Genomic DNA, 19,796 nt, shown 5'->3' on the forward strand with positions numbered 1-19,796 from the left:
TGATGTGTGCTGTGTAGAAAGGCTCGACTTGCAAAAGCTCACTGGCTACCTGCATTGCTGGAAGGGGGAGGTGGGAAATTAGGTTGCTTTCCACAGCTGCCAAGCCCATTGCCTATCAACCCCTCTCTTCCATAACTTGGTTAAATGAAACTCCCTATTAGCCAGATTTTGGCATGTCACATGCCACCACTGTTCTTCACACATTGCTCCTTGTTGGGCTCCAGAGTTTTTTCGACATTCCTGAATCACTGTCTGGAACTGCACTGTGTCCTGGTTCTGTTCCCCACAGCACCATTAATAATTGCATTTTAAGGCCCAGATCTGAGCTGTTCTGCTGGAGCCTCAGTACATTTGATTTTGAATGAGACAGTTGCTGAAGCAGCCTGTGTAGCATTGCTTTAAAGCTGTCTCCTCTGAATACAGCTTTTGCAAGAGAGAAGGTGTGAAAGAAAGCATGGGGAAAGGGGTGCTATCGCTTTAAGGGCCAGGTTAGAGCCGACAGAAAGAGAGAGGAGTAGAAGCCAGGCAGGCTGCAGTGCTTGGCATTTACTCCCTGAGGCACCTGGAGACAAGCCTAACCTGATTCAGAGACTTGGGTGTGGACTGTAAGTTTGTGGGGGGCATTCTGATGAAATGATTGTGGTAATGATTCCTGGACCCAGGAACTGTTTGTTGTAAAGGCGCCTGACCTAATGAACTGTTTGCTCTAATGGTCCCTAAGTTGAAGCCTTAGTAAAAGGGACATGGTTAATGTGCATTGACATCCCCTTGCCCCTGGGCTGTTAAAATGGTAATTGCTGCCCCCAGTACAAGAGTGCGGACTGAGACAATAATAGACTCACTGGATAATAAGGAAAAAGAAAAGGAGGACTTGTGGCACCTTAGAGACTAACCAATTTATTTGAGCATAAGCTTTCGTGAGCTACAGCTGTAGCTCACGAAAGCTTTGCTCAAATAAATTGGTTAGTCCCTTTGGTGCCACAAGTCCTCCTTTTCTTTTTGCGAATACAGACTAACACAGTTGTTACTCTGAAACCTGGATAATAAGGGTTATAACCAATTGTGTTGCTAACATAAGTCACAAAAGAGAGAATGCCTGGAGCAGCACCAGTGCACCTAAGGGGACACATGGGTGCTTCCCAACTCTTCTCTATTTAAAAGATGCCTGAACATGTGCAGGTGAGATTTTACTCTGGCAAAATGTTTGCAGTACTTCCTGGATTGCTGCAGATGACTGGCAATGTATTATTTCTAATGAAGTTGCTACAAAGCAATTTTATTAAGAACTGTGCTCAGTCAGAGAACAGAACCCCCTTCATACTGGATCTAATGGGAGCTCTGAAATCTGCCCAGATGCAAGGAGTTCAGGTATTCTTGATTTTCCAGCACTGTTCTATTACAGGGAAATGTGCTTTCAACATAGCTCCAGACACTGTTGCAAGCACCTATGTTGGCACTGAGAAATGTTTAAAACAAACAAAGAAGCAATAAAGTAATGATAAACATAGGTTTTTAATGATGCATGACGTTTAGATTCTATCCAGTGCTGGCTTTACAACCTCTCATCCGTATCTAACAATATTGTGTATGTGAGAGCAAGGTACAGTTTACATTAATTATTAAGCAATCAGCCTCTGGGTTTCGTCCCTGATCATGATGATTTGCCATTCCACAAACAAGGCTCTACGTGATTTTTAATGCTTTCTTCATAACTGCTGTTCAGATCTTAGGCACCAAGCTGATAAATACCCAAGATACATAGACTGGACCCAATCCTTGCAAACCCATACTCATGTGAGCAGTCCTTATCCACAGAAAAAACTGAGAAAGGACTGCTCAGGCGAGATAGGGTTTGTAGGATGCCGTGCTCAGGCAGTACGTAGCCCTTCTATGTACCCACATGTACTGTGTGCACTCCCCAAGTTCTGGCAGCACTGGTTCCTGGGTGAACTCTCTTGTCACCGAGAAGCAGTGTGGGTCATCTCTTACCTTTCCACACAAAGATCTTTCTTGCAGCGCCATGGTCCAAAATGAAACACTCTGCAGACAACAGCATAGCCCTCGAGAAGGGGTTTTCCTCTGCAACCACTGACACCTTCATGGACCCACTTGCATCTGACACCTGAGGAAGCAGTAATTTCAGATTTAGATCAACCCAGGCTTTCACACTCAGATCACTTTCCCCTCCCCAAACTACATTAGCTTTGCTTTACTAATCCTGTATAAATGACTTCATATAATCCGTGCGTTACTGGAAAGCTGTGACAGTTAATGAGAACTTTTTAAAAAATTGTTTCATTTCACGTTACGTCCAACAGAGGGAGCTAAGCTATTAGCATTGTGATTTTTATCAGCTTCCTTTCTCACAATCTTATTAATAAATCACTTACTACTCCACCCCTGCTTAAATACATGTTCTATGAATACCTTATATAATTAAAAATATGCAGATCCTTCAAAATTGATAATTGCAGCTAAAACACCTACACTCATGAATTATTCTTATGCATTTAAAGCCTGCTCTATCTACTGATTCACACCCACAATGTGCACGCACAACTAACGGCAGGTACAATCACTTGCAGGTACAAAAAGGGAGGCTGGCTTAAAGCCCCTCCTTGGATCAGGGCCACAGTTTTGAACAGCGTGGTTAAAAACATTTCCAAGACCAAATCCTTGGCTAGTATAAATTTATAGCTCTATTGAATTTAATTGAGCTTTACTGATTTACACCAGCGACTGCAAACTGATGGAAATAACAGGCATCTACAGCCCCAAAACAGAGTTTGGCATACAAGGGATATTGCATGTCTGAACGTCACTGTTTCAATATATCTAGCCACAATAGAAATAGAAAGATTTGGCGCTCACCATGTATAGTTTAGCAATTCTCCTGTTTGTGATATCAGCTGCCTCATCATCATTATCATCATCCTCACGAAGCAGTGGCTTAGTCCCTAAAACCTGTATACCAGAAGAAAAACAACTTCACTGCAAAGGCAACATGGGTTTCTTAGTAAATGTACTTACATATTTTTAATATCTGGTAACTCAGCAATTAGACTGGATCATCTCTGTATATTATTATGAAGAAATGTAAATCTCATCTGTTGGCCAGCTTCATTGCAAACATACAGGTGTGTTCAAGCAACTGTGCCAGATTTGCTGCAGTAGGGTACATTTGTATGTGCTGTCTTTCCCACACGCCAGCTCCTTGGTTGTGGGTACGTTGGGAAGGGGATTCACTGAGAGACCCAGGCCACAAGATAATTAAGAACCAACTTCATTTTTCACTTTCTTGGTGCTTTCTGTTTGTTTCCCTACATTCCAGTTTTGGTCATTCACGCATTGGCATTGCTAAACACTGAGAAGGCCATGGTGTTTGATTACTAAAGAAAAGACATCCACTTCTGGGGGGTCATGTCAGTACAGCTAGTTGAGATTTCCCCCCCCCCAAATTTTTTTTTGAATCAGAAAATGTAGATTTGTTGAAACAAAAATGTTTGTGAGAAAGGGTTGGTTTCAATGCATCTCAAAAAATTTTTGAAAAAAAAAAATTCAGAACTGTTAAAACATCCTGTTTCAACATTTTCAAAAAAAGCTTCATTTTTCAAGTTAAAATGACTTTTCAAAATTTTAGTTAATTTGTACTTTATAAAGGGTTAAAAATGTAAAAGGTCAAAACTGAAACAAAATAATTTGAAATTATCTAAACAAAATGTTCCAATTGATCCAATCCATTCCCCCACCCCAGATTATTAGTTTGTGAAAACTTTCAAGATTTCAGTTTTCTGTTCCATTTCAGGATGGGGAAAAATTTTCAAAATCTCAAATAGTCTTATGGGATGAGAAACCCATTTCCCACCCAGGTCTGTTACCTAGTTAACCACCGGCACTTTAAGTGGCCAGTTTTGTACCAGGGCTAGTTTTATACTAATTTATCATTAAAACAAACTCACAATGCTACATTAAGAGTATACATTAAGACTGAAATGTCCAGGTATTCATTGAGAGAGACAAGGCAGGTGAGGTAATTACTTTTATTTGACCAACTTCCGTCAGGGGAAGGTACGAGCTTTCAAGCTTCACAGAACTCTTCTTTGGGTCTGGGATTGTTGTAGCCATGCTGGTCCTAGGATATGAGAGAGACAAGGTGGGTGAGGTAATATCTTTTACTGGACCAACTTCTGTTGGTGGAAGGTACAAACTTTGGAAGGTCCCCAGACCTGATGAAGAGCTCTGTGAAGCTTGAAAGCTTATACCTTCCACCAACAGAAGTTGGTCCAATAAAAGATATTATCTCACCTACCTTGTCTCTCCCATATCCTGGGACCAACATGGCAACAACACTACAGGTATTAACTGGCTTTTTGACTGATTGTCAGACCTTCTTCCTAACAACCCTCATTTTAATAAGATGTTTCCTTTTTGATTCACATATGGCCAAATCCAGCAAATTTGTTCTCAGGCAAATAATTTCAGTGGGATTACTCCCATGAATCAGGGCACCAGGATATGGCTTAATATCTGATAATGAACTGTTAAAATCAAATATGTCAGTAAAAACTTTTCTGTTGACAGTAGAATTGCATAGAGCCATTCTAAAACACTGTAAATATTTGATCACAGGGATGCGGCACAAAGCACACAGTTGTAAAGAGTTCAGAGGAAAAATACCATAAATATTTAATAAAAATCATCAGCCATCCGTATGATTTTCGGTCTTGGCAATATCATGTAAGCTGGATGTGATTGTCCTAGGTTAACCTCAAGTAGTTCACTTCTAACTGGAAATAAAACAAAAACACAATGCTCTTAGCCTTTAAGAGAGATGTTCCCATTAGCTTTTCAACAGATAATAGTGTTCACTGTATGAATTTACAGTGGCTGCAAATTTAATGATATTTAAGGTAATTAGAAGTAAATTTTCACATCAGTGTACAGGCCATGTAGCTGAATGACACATTATAATCAATGGGATTATATGGCAATAACTGGAAGAATTGCTTTGAAAATACTCCCCATCATGAACTTTTACATTAAGTTATAGCTATCCAAGGTACGAAGCCTCAACAGGCTATGGCCATTCGCTTTTTTACAGAAAAGTTAGACCACAACCTGGCAGTAGGCATATTTCTTTATGTGAGCAGATATGGGATATATTTGAGGCTATGTAATATTGAAATGTCTGTGAAGATCTAGAGGATGAAGTGCTCATATTAATAAAATCTTCTTCCACCCACCTTAATACTTTCCTCCTGATTCACTGGGAGTTTGCAACAAACACAACAGATGGTCCCATTATCATACAAACTCAACTGTACAATGTGATTGCCTGTGGTATGATTAATGCAGAGTTTCATCTTGCCACGTAGATGGGAACTATTTGTAGCGCCAAAATAATGCTGCAACCGTTATTATTGTCAGTGACTCCAGGGCTAAAAAATGGTACGAAGCAGCTGCCCTTAGTTTACAGTGAGCCGCCTTCTTCTACACAGACTTTGGAAAGTATGTCAGCACCATTGCAAACACCCTATTCCAACAGGGGCTGTGCAAGAAAAGTGCAAAACAGGGGCTAATGGTGTGTAAGCAGAGTCTGAATGAGCTCTCCCCGGACATCAAATAATGAGCTGGGGGAACAGACTCCAGGAACAGACTGTTTGCATAAACATGCCGACTCTGCCTCGCTGTGCAGCATGATGGAGCTACTTTGCCAAAATGATCACTTTGGACTGGTTGGTACAAGCTCTTGAGCAAGCTTAACAAGGAAGGTTTAATTTAGGATGACCCCTTCAATCAGGGCAGGCTAAGTACAATTCTGCTGCCCATTACTCTGACAACAGGGATAACACCATTTCATTACCCCACACTCAATACAAACAGATTTAATTTTTTTTAATTAAAGCTAATGTTAAAATTAGCTAATACACAGGTTAAGGAAAGAGTGTCTATACATCTGGGTATAATGCTTAAGTTATCCAAAAGTACTATGTTTGGTTTGAAAGTCATAAAATACACATAGTACATAATCTGCAATATCCCAAATTAATGTTAATAAATTTAAGATACAGTTAAAATATTAGCATCCAAATATTTGGGTACATCACTCATAAAAAGTTATACCAAGAGTAGCTTATGGGAAGCAAGTATAGCAATGAGTGTAGATTGTCCCTCAGTAACTGAGAATTTAGGATAGGTTGTCCCTCAGTAATCACAGAATCATAGAATATCAGGGTTGGAAGGGACCTCAGGAGGTCATCTAGTCCAACCCCCTGCTCAAAGCAGGACCGATCCCCAACTAAATCATCCCAGCCAGGGCTCTGTCAAGCCTGACCTTAAAAACTTCTAAGGAAGGAGATTCCACCACCTCCCTAGGTAACGCATTCCAGTTTTCACCACCCTCCTAGTGAAAAAGTTTTTCCTAATAGCCAACCTAAATCTCCCCCACTGCAACTTGAGACTGTTTCTCCTTGTTCTGTCATCTGCTACCACTGAGAACAGTCTAGAGCCATCCTCTTTGGAACCCCCTTTCAGGTAGTTGAAAGCAGCAATCAAATCCCCCCTCATTCTTCTCTTCCGCAAACTAAACAATCCCAGTTCCCTCAGCCTCTCCTCATAAGTCATGTGTTCCAGTCCCCTAATCATTTTTGTTGCCCTCCGCTGGACATAATAGAAATGGGATGAAATTTAATAGTGCAAAGTCATGCACTGAGGGACGAACAAGAATTTTTGCTATGAACTGGGGAGTTATCACTTGGAAGCGACAGAGGAGGAGAAAGACCTGGGTGTACTGGCTGATCACAGGATCGGTACGAGCCACCAGTGTGATGCAGCAGTGAATAAAGCTAATGCAGTCCTAAAATGCATCAGGCGAGGTATTTCCAGTAGAGATAGGGAAGTGTTATCACCATTATACAAGGCACTGGTGAGACCTCACCTGAAATACTGTGTGCAGTTCTGGTCTTCCATGTTTAAGAAGGATGAATTCAAACTGAACAGGTGCAGAGAAGGGCTACTAGGACAATCCGAGGAATGGATCCTACCTTATGAGAGGAGATTTAAGGAGCTTGACTTGTTTAACCTAACCAAATGAAGGCTGAGGGGAGATATGTTTATCCTCTATAGATAGATCCAAGGGCTAAACACCAGAGAGGCAGAGGAGTTATTTAACTTAAGGGTCTGTGTTGGCGCAAGAACAAATTGATATAAACTGGCCATCAACAAGTTTAGGCTCGAAATTAGATGAGAGGAGTGAAGTTCTGGAACAGTCTTCCAAGGGAAGCATGGGGCATGGCTGCTAAAATGAACTCAAGGAATGCAAACTTGTCACAAACTAGAATCGCAAAGGGGGATACTTGGGTGTGTGCCAGGATTTAAATAGGAAGGTAACATCTGGTCAAGATGACCAGGGGAACAGTGGAGGGCACACTGGGAAACACATAGGCTGGTCCAGGTGTGAAGTAGTGCAGTGTGGGATAGCAGAGGGAGGACTGGCTGAAGTAATATAGTCAATCATAAATAGGGATGCATCCTTGTCATAAATATAAAGGGAAGGCTAACCACCTTTAAATCCCTCCTGGCCATAGGAAAAAACCCTTTCACCTGTAAAGGGTTAAGAAGCTAAAGATAACTTCGCTCGCACCTGACCAAAATGACCAATGAGGAGACAAGATACTTTCAAAGCTGGAGGGGGTGGGGGGGAAACAAAGGGTTCTCTCTGTCTGTGTGTTGCTTTTGCCGGGACCAGAGCAGGAATGCAGGCCAGAACTCCTGTAAAGGGCTAATAAGCAATCTAGTTAGATATGTGTTAGATTCTGTTTTGTTTAAATGGCTGATAAAATAAGTTGTGCTGAATGGAATGTATATTCCTGTTTTTGTGTCTTTTTGTAACTTAAGGTTTTGCCTAGAAGGATTCTCTATGTTTTGAATCTGATTACCCTGTAAGGTATTTACCATCCTGATTTTACAGAGGTGATTCTTTTACTTTTTCTTCAATTAAAATTCTTCTTTTAAGAACCTGATTGCTTTTTAATTGTTCTTAAGATCCAAGGGTTTGGGTCTGTGTTCACCTATGCAAATTGGTGAGGATTTTTATCAAGCCTTCCCCAGGAAAGGGGGTGTAGGGTTTGGGAGGATTTTTGGGGGGGGGGGACATTTCCAAGCAGCCTCTTTCCCTGTTATATATTTGTTAGACACTTGGTGGTGGCAGCAATAAAGTCCAGGGGCAAAAGGTAAAATAGTTTGTACCTTGGGGAAATTTTAACCTAAGCTGGTAAAAATAAGCTTAGGGGGTTTTTCACGCAGGTCCCCACATCTGTACCCTAGAGTTCAGAGTGGGGAAGGAACCTTGACAATCCTCATGAACCTTCTAGTGGTATAATTTATTCCAAAATATATGTCACTTCCCACATGGATTAAAGTGGGACAAGACACCAGATAAATCAAAAGAACTTGTGTGTGTAGACACCAAGCAGTGTATGCTGAAAAAGTAGTTATACCAAAAAAACCCTCTCCCATGTAAGTAAGCCCTCATTTCATTATGGGAAGGGGAACATTGCTAAACTGGAGAGTGTTCAGAAAAGAGCCAGAAGAATGATTAAAAGATTGGATTAAAGGATTGGAAAACATGCCTAACCCTCAGTTAGTCTGACTTTGGCCAGGAGAGTTCAGATCCCTTCCAAACTTTACCTAATGTTTCCATTAGCTGTGCAAACGTGTAATCCCTTTTTGAATTCTGTTCAAGGAGCTCAATCTATTTAGTTTAACAAAGATTAAGAAGTGATTTGATCAGAGTCCATGGGTGGTGGGTGAACACCTCCTTCTGGGAGGCTAGTCTGCCGGCCCCACCCCTTCCACCTGAGGCTCTGCCCCCCCGGATGGAGAAGCCCTGAGCATTCCCCCCCCACCAGCTGGAGGAGCCTGACTCACACATCCTGCAGCCCACCTGCCCCAGCAACCCCAACCCACCAGCCAGTCTGAGCCCGAGCCCCAGCCTCAGAGCCAGTCCACTAGCCAGCCCCAGCACCGGGCCTAGTGCCACCGGCCCAGCCCCCGAGCTGGTCAAAGCACTGCCCCAGGCCACCCTGGGCCCTGGCTGCTAGTGGGCCTGAGCTCCAGGCCGCCAGCTGTAGTTCAGCCCCCACTGGGTTAAGGAGATGGGGGAGGGAGGGCAGGGCCTCGGGGGTGGAACATGGGCAGGGCCACAGCCTGGGTTAGGGGAGGCTTAACCTGCCCTGGCCTTTGATACCTGTTGCCCATGTCAGCATCTGTAAATTCCTACCTGGGGAAGAGAAATTTGATAATAAAGGGCTCTTCAGTCCAGCAGACAAAGATCCAATGGCTGGAAGTTGATGCTAGACAAATTCAGACTAAAAATAACATGCCCATTTTAACAGTGAGATAATTAACCACTGGAACAATTTAGCAATGGTTGTGATGGATTCTCCATCATGGGCAACTTTTAAATCAAGATTGGATGTTTTTCTAAAATACATACTCTAGTTCAAACAGGAATTAATTCAGGGAAGTCATCTAGCATGTGTTATACAGGAGGTCACATTAGATGATCACAGTGGTCCCTTCTTGCTTTATAATCTATGAATAAGATATATCAGCATAAGGTCTTTATTTTAGTTATAACTATGTCCACACTATAGATTATACTACAAAATCAAAAACCACACACACACCCCTAACCAAAACAGTGATACTGATATAAAATCTATGTGGAGACCAGGCATAAATCAACTTTATAATGTTTTTCTTGATCTACAATGATTAGATGAACCATATTTATGTCAGATTCACAATACCCTGCTTCCTAACAGGGTTAGGTGCAGGCATTATATGACTCTGTCAACATCATCTCCTTTATGGCTTCTGGGAACCGAAAAGGGAAGAAAAAATCCTCTGCAAAGTCAGCTGAGCAGAAATCATTTAGTATGATGCTATAAATGTGACAATTTTATCAATAAGGTAACAAAGCCTGCACTGAATTTTGGTTTACCAGAGATAGTAGGTTTCAGAGTAGCAGCCATGTTAGTCTGTATTAGCAAAAAGAGTACTTGTGGCACCTTAGAGACAAACAAATTTATTTGAGCATAAGTTTTCATGAGCTACAGCTCACTTCACTTCAGAGATAGTAGGTTAATTGGAATTTTGTCATATAATTATATCTGCATATGGTTGGCTAGACTGCTATTCCACATAATTCTTCACCTTTTTATAGCAGTATTCTCTGTGCTGTACATTAAAAGGAAAACTAGTCATGCCACTGTGGTTTACCAGCTGCAGGGAAAAGCTAGCTCAAGCCATTGATCTTTCAGCAGAGCTACCCAATGAAGCCATTTAGGTAAATGGGGAATTTTTTTATGGCCCTGATTTACATACATTTCCAATTTAGTAGTGAAACCTGTGATAGCTGGTCACATAGGACCTGATTCTGTAAACTCTTACACAAGCAGTCCCACTGAAGTTTGTATTCCTGTGGTTGGAATTGAAGCCCCATAATCCTTACTTACCACCACAGATACAGTGGAAGTCAATAACTCTTCACTCTTCTTGCAGTCACATAGAAGAGAATTCTAATTCCCTGAAAACATTTTAGATTGGCTGGGGAGGCTCTGAACATTCTCCAGTGAATGGGGAAGAGTAGGAATTGACCACCTGCTTCCTTCTGAAGACTGCGAAGGGACCACTGGGTCCAAGGAGGTGAAGTCGACCTGAAGCCAAACATGTTTGTGAAGGGGCAGTTTTTGAGGTAGACAACAAGTTGGCTGTCAACGGCATCAAGCCATGACTCATGATGTGTTTGTGAACCTGAGATGCTGTTTGAGATTTTAATGGAACCCTGAATTCTCCCTGATTTCTGATGGTTTCATGTTTCTTCTTTGAAATATTTGAGGTACAACTTAAATTTGCAGCAGTGTTATCTGTCCTTGTTTAATCACCCAACCTCAGTGTGCATCTGCCAGCCTTCTGGGAAAGGTGCAAAATACAAAAGTAAGGTTCACTCTTAAGCAAAACCAAACAAAGAGAAACTTTTTACCCTGTAGGAATACTAGGGTAATCCTAGCTAAACACATCTCAGCAGAAGAGAGAGTCTATTTCTTGCTGTTTTAACTACAGGAGTTTCCTGCCTTGAAATGAAGGTACACGTCCTAACAAAGCAGACACTGATTTAATGGGAACACAAAGATTATGGGGAGCTGAGAGTCTGGATGGAAATAGTACAGCTGAAGGAGAGGACAGATAAAGAAGGAAGTGTGAATCACATGAAACAGTAGGTCAGACAAAGGTTCATTTAGGCCAATCTGCAATGACCAAACCAGTTTTGTATTGTTGAATTTGGTTACACTAGTACCACAACAATATTTGTGTTTTCTCTTTATTATAGATAATCAGACTTTGGGGCTGAAGCTGAGCCATTTGTTGCGGCTGTGAGCCAAAGTATTGTATCTCAGAAAACTCCAATTTCCATCTTACATATATAAGGAGATTAATTTACTGCCCAAAGAGCAAGATAAAGAAAAGAAAGTCAGATATTTATAGAAGTCAATATTGTCTCATGGATTTGATGATATTTTACAGCTCTATGCCTTTGAAAACGAACAGGATTAGGAGAATTTGTCATTTTCTTGCTTAACTCGCTGACACAAGGAGTTACTGCCATTTCCTAACACTATGGATTTCAAGCCCTCCCAATGTGCACAGATATCTATCAACCATTTGTGTGAATGCAAGATACACACGTGCACTGGGGATCCCTCATAGTGGATGCAGAATGATTAGTGTTGAGCTACACAATCTCTGTGTGAACTCATCAGCACTCACAGGGGGTTGTGTGTTAATCTCCTAAGTAGAGAGGAGCCTGTCACAGAGAATGTGCCTCTACAATAAAAATCACCTCAAATCTCAGTTCAATTCCAGTGCTTTGCATGGAGACAAATTCTCATTCCAGTGAACCAATCCATTACAGTGAATAAAATTGCTCAGGGCTAGACTGTTCCTACCCGTAACAGGGCCACTGAGGGGAGTAAGAAATCTATCCCCTTCCATGTGTGACCACACTAAGGCTTGCCCAGCTTACAACTCAGAGCCTGGGAGCTGAGGAGAAGTAGCTTGTACCATGCTCTTTTGGCCCCCTGTAGACCAGTTGGTGACGTAAGGCTGAGCAGCCATGGCTTCACCCTGAAAAGGGATGTGGTAACTTATCTTCCCTTCTAGAGCAAAGAGGAAGCAGGTGAGGAATGGTGACCCAAAGTAACAGTTCCTTCCCGGGCCTCCTGGGTCAGCACAGCTACACTAAAGACAGCATTCATCATCTATTTGACCTCCACTTACCAATACAAAAGCAGCAGTAACTCACTCTATTTCCATGACTAAAGTGTTGCTGCCCTTTGCGCACAAAACAGGGGGAAACTGCTCTCCTCTGTTAATGGGCGAGACTGTGCCATTAGGCCCAGCCCAGAGTAAGGGATGGTGGGGAGCTGCACTGCCCCAGAAGCAGATCTGAAAAAGAATTGAGCCTCAGGGCCACAATTTTTGCTCTGTTGCCAACTTGCTCTAAGGGGTCAGCCTGTAAAGTACTTATCTCTTTCTGTGTTACTCTGGCTGGTAAGTAGGGACGCTTACCAGGGCTCCTCCCACTACCTGTCCATATTCCCTACTCTCCCCACCCCCCATCCTCCTGCTTGTAGCAGACGCAGTCTAAGAAAGAATAAAAGAAGCATGCCAGGAGCCTACCCTGCTTGGGCATGAGCTACAGTGCCCCCCACAGGTGTGGCACTATAAGGGCCAAGGTCCTAAAAATCCATAGGAAATGCCTAATGAACACAAAGTAGAACCAAGCTTTAAGAGCTGAAGGTGACAGAAGAAAGCAAGAAGCCCCTTTTTCTCCCAACTACCTCATTCCTTGTCAGGCAGCACTCTCAAATCCAGCCACTAGTGCTGCTACCATCCCTTACTGCCCAGAGGGTGACTGGATTTTGTGGCTGTAGGGCGGTGCTGCTGCAATGACTAACAGTGGGCTCACCTCAAGTCATAATCACTTTCTGTTTGTCTGGCATTAGCATAAACACAGCATTACCAGCGAAAAGCTCCTTTGACACTGCACGGCCAATTTAGGAATAGCAGAATAAATCTATTCCCCCTCCCCCCAACCCCACTCTCCTGCTGGTAATAGCTCCCCTTACCTGATCACTCTCGTTACAGTGTGTATGGTAACACCCATTGTTTCATGTTCTCTGTGTATATAAAATCTCCCCACTGTATTTTCCACTGAATGCATCCGATGAAGTGAGCTGTAGCTCACGAAAGCTTATGTGCAAATAAATTTGTTAGTCTCTAAGGTGCCACAAGTCCACCTTTTCTATTTGATTGCTTATCCACTGAGAAAGTTACAATCTTTGGGACTGCACATAGGTTCATGTCCTTGGAGAAAGGGAGGCAGGCTCAAGGTAAGGAAGCTTTGCTAAGCTGCCTCACAGACAGCAGGTTCTGACTGGAATTATGTACCTGTGGTATTCATAGCAGCAGCTGCAGCCTTCCTCATGTCTGCACCTCTCCCAGGACAGCAGGAGACCTCCCATCGACCTTAGTGGAGGTTGAGAATACGGTGGAGGAAATAATAAAAGCATTTCTAATATTTAAATTACAGGCTACAATTGAACAGGTTTCTGTTGTCTCCAGAGTTTCAAACATAAATCATAATTTGATTCCTGGTACCATGTTTGACTTCCTAAAAGTGGGGCACTGTGCTTTGGCAGCTTTCCATCAAACAGTACTTTGCAGCTTTGCAGACATATTGTACAGAGTAACTTGAATATAAACTGTTTACTATTCTGATGTGGTAAAACATGCTGTCATTAATCTGCAACACTCTAAAAACAGACCTCGGGTAACATTTTCAAAAGCACCTAAGGGCTTGGCTATGCTTGTGAGTTAGTTACCATTAAAGGAGCCCCGGGTGCCCTAGCTCACTACCCGTCCACACTGGCAAGGCATGTAGAGCGCTCTGACTCCACAGCTAGAGCGCTCCTGGTACCCCACCTCGGCGAGAAGATTAACACTTGGGTGCACCTTGGCTGAAATGCCCGGGTGTCAGTGTGAACGAGGTGTTGCATTACTGCGCTCTGATCAGCCTCCAGAAACATCCCATAATCCCCTTAAGTCAAGTGGCCACTCTTGTCATTGTTTTGAACTCGCTGTAGGAATGCGGATATGCCCTTTGAAAGCTCCGTTTCTGACAACCGGCTGCTTATCTGCTCCGAAACAAATCAAGCCATTAGTGTGGAATGTGGAGGGATAGGGGAGGGGGATCTGCTGCTGTCTTAACTTACAAGACAGCATGCTGACATGCTCTCAGCCCCCCAAAAACCCACTCTCTCTCCCCTCACATACACACTACACACTCCCTGTTACACTCCACCCCACCTCCCCCATTTGAAAAGCACGGTGCAGCCACTTGCATGCTGGGATAGCGACTACAATGCACTGCTCTCTGTGGTCATTGCAAGAGCTACTAATGTGGCCATGCCAGTGCACTTGCAGCTGTCAGTGTGGACAGCTGGTTTAATTCAAAGCGCTCTACATCTGCAAGTGTAGCCATGCCCTAAGTGACTTAGGATCCTAAGATCCATTTTCAGAAGTGACTTTACTAAAGATTTTTAAAGGTATTTATATGCTTAAATAAGCATCTAGGTACTTTTGAAAATCCCACTAGACATCTATTTGCATCTTTAAGCACATAATATATCTTTCTCAAATCTAGTCCTAAGTTGCATTTGAAAATGGGACTTAGGCACCTTTGGAAAATTTCCCCCTAGTTATTTTTAAGTAACTTTTTCTTTATTTAGTGATATGTGGGTGCTCAGTTTTAAAGGAAAAAGCAATAATGCACAGACAATAAACTAAAGCCTTTTTTTTTTTTAAGACAGCCCTAACTTTTTCTTATGTGTACCTAGCTTCCTTTGTTTCTCTCTGCTATGCAAATAATCACACTTAGGAACTCCTTTTAGATGCCTGCACACTTTTTAAGTTCTCACAGAAGAAAGTTTTATTTTGGCACTCAGATTTGCAACTTACTCTGTTCCAACTAACCACATTGCAAAACCAAATATTTATATTCAGCATTTATGCCTATGTGGGATGCTACGGTGGGTAACAGATCACAGTCTGGGTGGTACAGCAGAGCTGCTAAGAGGAGAAAGGTGAACAGCACAGGAGAGAAATGAAGACTTCTGATACCAAAACATTTTCAGTCTTCTTGGGGATTATTTGCTCAGAATTGCAAGGAAAGTTCAAAACATTTTAAACCAGAGAACAGAGCTCATGGCAATTTGCAATGGAGCAGAAAATTATCCCTCCCACCAAATGACCACAGAAGCACTGCCTTCCAGGCCTCTATAGGCCACAAGCGCTCTGTACAGGTTAGTGACAGGCACATACCAACCCCCAAACCCTCCAAACATCCCCCTGCAGTGTCCAGCCCCTGATCCACTGGACACTAACAAAATTACCAGAAAAAAGAAAAGGAGGACTTTTGGCACCTTAGAGACTAACAAATTTATTTGAGCATAAGCTTTCGTGAGCTACAGCTCACTTCATCGGATGCATTCAATGAAATGATCTGTAGCTCACGAAAGCTTATGCTCAAATAAATTTGTTAGTCTCTAGGGTGCCACAAGTACTCCTTTTCTTTTTGCGGATACAAACTAACACAGCTGCTACTCTGAAACCAGAATTACCAGATGAGCTCTTCCCAAAGGCTCAGTACACCACAGATCACCAGTTACACCTCACCGCACTGAGATTCATTTATAGTGGAAATAAGTAGAAGTGTTTCTAACAAAAGAAAAGCGATGCAAATGATAGTAAGATGAAATATTGGAAACAAAGCGTTATGTGCTGTGATCTTCTGTGCATGAAGCAAGCCCACCATCAGTTATTTCCTAGGTGAACGATGCACTTTGCCTCTGTCTCTACAGTTAATGTCCAAAAATTCATTACTTGCAAACAGGACTCACCCCCAACCTACTTGTTTTTTCCCTTGTCAGTTTTTACAATCTTGATTAGCATTTGGCTCAGACTGTAGATAGGCTCCCATTGTGAATGGACATCACCCAATACACACATGCCCAATCAAAGAGAGATAAGCATCTCTTCCTTCTTGCCTGAGAGGTATGTGTAGATCACCTTCTGGTGACCTGCCTTAACCCACAGACCTGAAGAATATAATTTTCAATACATGTGCATGTGTATGTACATATTGTCTGTACATACATCTTGCAATAACTATAATGACCATTGAGACACTGGCTTCCATTCGAGAACTTACATGACACTCGTTGGTGAACTAGATCACCAAACCAGATTCAGGGAATCCCTGTAACCCTTATGCATCTCTGTGCCCTCTGCCAGTTGGCACCAACAGGTCCCTGGGTCAGAGGGAGAAAGATGCACTATCCTTCTATTACCTTCAGCCCTTTAAATGTGGTTCCTGTCTGTGGTTGTGCATTTTCTATGCATTATTAGCACTGGGGTACTTACATCAGTCAGGCAGGATAGGCTTAGTTCATGTCTGAGCAAGACTCCAGCCACCTTCCTTCACAACCTCTTTCTTAGACTGCATCTGTTATGGTGTTATGGGCAGCGTTGCTGTAGCCATGTCGGTCCCAGGATATTAGAGACAAGGTGGGGGTGTAGTTTTGCTTCTCATCCACTTGTGCTCTAGTATGACCATTGCAGCTGCACAGCCCAGTGAATGCCCAGCTCACTGATACTCAGACCTTAGTGGTTCAGGAGCCAAATTAGCAATCAACATTACCAAAAAAAAGCCACAGCAGTGTGAATTCTTTGTTTTGTTTACTGTAGTACAATATATTGATATTTAAACAGTACGACGGGGAAATATTTAGTTTACATATATTATTCTCACAGCAAAATGACTGACCAGTATTATTATTTTAACAACTACAATTGGTTAATAACATAGTAAAAGCATCCTGATTAGTTAAGAACTTAAATTGGTTAAGAATTAAATCACACAGTGTTTTAATATGATGTGCCGCAAAGAGTCACAGGAGACACATTAAAGAACCACTTGCAGCTCACGAGCCTCAGTCTGAGTATCACTGGCCTAGCTCAAATTCAGTGGCTCAAACAACAGTGGCTTCTGGGAGATTTTGAATGGCCTTCAAAAGAGCTTTTTCTTTTTTTAAAAACCTTTGGAGGTCACCTAGCTCTTGCGCCGTTTTTAGCTTCTATATGTAGCATGAAAGAAGCCAGAAAGGGATTTTTTAAAGGTTTTTTGGGAGTAGGGCCTGCTTTTTATATTGGAAATTCATGTTGCGTCTAGTCTGAAAGACATGCATTTGTTTCCTGTGAAGCTCTGTATGATTTATGGTGGTAGGGGCTTATGCTTCTCACAATATGACCAAACCAAATCTTCAAAGAGAGTTGCATATTTCAGAACGGTTTGTTAAATACTTCAAAGCAAGCCCCAGTGGCCTGATCATGTGCTTCTTCTTCTTAGCATATGCACAACATGCCTCAGGTGGCACATGACGAGGATTCATCACCGAATTTGGTTTGCAGGTTAGATCATTAGCTTCCCCAGCCTGGACCAGATACTGATGGGGACTGCGACGTGAATGCTGCATGCGCTGATTGAAATCAACAGGAGTTTTCCCACTGATGTCAATGGGACCAGTACTAGGCCACAAACAGTGAAATGTTATACAATATAGGGGAAATTCCCAGTTCTAGTAAGCATTTACAAACTGTATTTTAAAATATCCAGTGGGTGGGATTTTTCCAGTGCTTAGTGTTGGCCTAACTACTTCCACTCAAGTCAAGGGGAGTTTTGCTGTTGATTTCAGTGGGAGCTGAGTTAGGCCAACACTGAACGCTTTCAAAAATCCCATCTTGTTGCTCCATTATAATGCAGCGAAACTCTCTTATGACTAAGAAGGTTTGCTCATGTAAATTCATTATATCCTAGCTGGCCACCCTAACTGGATCTGGTACATCATCACGAAAGCTCATGCTCAAATAAATTGGTTAGTCTCTAAGGTGCCACAAGTACTCCTTTTCTTTTTGTGAAACAATCTGGGAATTTCATCCTGCTTCATTATACAGAAAGGGTCTGAATCTCATTTTATGTTAAAGTGAGTGGGAATGTAATTAACTCTCCCTTTCGGGCCCCTTAACACTGCCAGGCTGGTGTAAATGGGTCTTAACATACATGAGAAACAGCTCCAGAACTTCTTTATATCTGGAGTCACTATAAAGTGGCTTCAACTCTACTCTTCAGTTCATGTTATCCAATTATTGCTGATAATGCATAAAGATCTGGGAGAACACTCCCCCTAGTCTGTCTGACTGGCAAATGTTTAACTCTCTGGGATGTCTCTAGGAGGAAGGTTTCAGAGTAGCAGCCGTGTTAGTCTGTATTCGCAAAAATAAAAGGAGTACCTGTGGCACCTTAGAGACTAACCAATTTATTTGAACATAAGCTACGAAAAGCTTATGCTCAAATAAATTTGTTAGTCTCTAAGGTGCCACAAGTACTCCTTTTCTTTCTTCCAGGAGGAAGGATGGCCAGTCATAAAAGACACCTGATGGGAAAATCACACAAAGTATGCAAACACTCCAGAGCTCACTATTACAGCCACAGAAGCTGGATAATGAAAATGGGGCTGTTTACTTGCTCAGTATAATAAAGTAATTCAGTTATGCAAAGGAAGAAAGCAACCCAGCTTTCATTATGGAGCCATCTTGGATTTAATGGTTTACCCTGAATGCTTACTCGTAATGTCAATATTAGCCATACACCACACTATTTTAACCACTTTATTGCTGGTCCTCCCTCCACTCTTATTAATTTTGAATCACATTCCACTGACCAGTCCACACAAGAGATCCACTTCCTGGACACTACAGTGCTAATAAACGATGGTCACATAAACACCACCCTATACCGGAAACCTACTGACCGCTATTCCTACCTACGTGCCTCCAGCTTTCATCCAGACCACACCACACGATCCATTGTCTACAGCCTAGCTCTACGATACAATCACATTTGCTCCAACCCCTCAGACAGACACAAAGACCTACAAGATCTCTATCAAGCATTCTTACAACTACAATACCCACTTGCTGAAGTGAAGAAACAGATTGACAGAGCCAGAAGAGTACCCAGAAGTCACCTACTACAGGACAGGCCCAACAAAGAAAATAACAGAACGCCACTAGCCATCACCTTCAGCCCCCAACTAAAACCTCTCATACGCATCATCAAGGATCTACAACCTATCCTGAAGGACGACCCATCACTCTCACAGATCTTGGGAGACAGGCCAGTCCTTGCTTACAGACAGCCCCCCAACCTGAAGCAAATACTCACCAGCAACCACACAACAGAACCACTAACCCAGGAACCTATCCTTGCAACAAAGCCTGTTGCAAACTGTGCCCACATATCTATTCAGGGGACACCATCACAGGGCCTAATCACATCAGCCACACTATCAGAGGCTCATTCACCTGCACATCCACCAATGTGATATATGCCATCATGTGCCAGCAATGCCCCTCTGCCGTGTACATTGGTCAAACTGGACAGTCTCTACGTAAAAGAATAAATGGACACAAATCAGATGTCAAGAATTATAACATTCACAAACCACTCGGAGAACACTTCAATCTCAGGGGTTCCAATTCCCAACTAACCACCCAGCCCACCCCCAGAGAGGACCTGCTCCTCACCCACCAACTCACTCACTGGATGACCT

The 19,796-nt window shown here is 42.4% G+C and overlaps 1 protein-coding gene across 1 annotated transcript in view; it reads right to left on the reverse strand.

Moving 5' to 3' along the window:
- The window catches only part of SCIN (scinderin), a 104,803-nt gene that overhangs the window by 17,811 nt on the left and 67,196 nt on the right, over positions 1-19,796 (reverse strand). Inside the window, exons 5-6 of the mRNA XM_084618819.1 lie at positions 2,872-2,964; positions 1,990-2,122 (exon numbers count right to left, since the gene is read on the reverse strand). Coding sequence (XP_084474945.1) covers positions 1,990-2,122; positions 2,872-2,964 — 226 coding nt within the window. The remainder of the gene's footprint in view (positions 1-1,989; positions 2,123-2,871; positions 2,965-19,796) is intronic.

Source organism: Lepidochelys olivacea, assembly GCF_965140295.1.
Source record: "Lepidochelys olivacea isolate rLepOli2 genome assembly, chromosome: 2".
NCBI lineage: Eukaryota > Metazoa > Chordata > Testudines > Cheloniidae > Lepidochelys > Lepidochelys olivacea.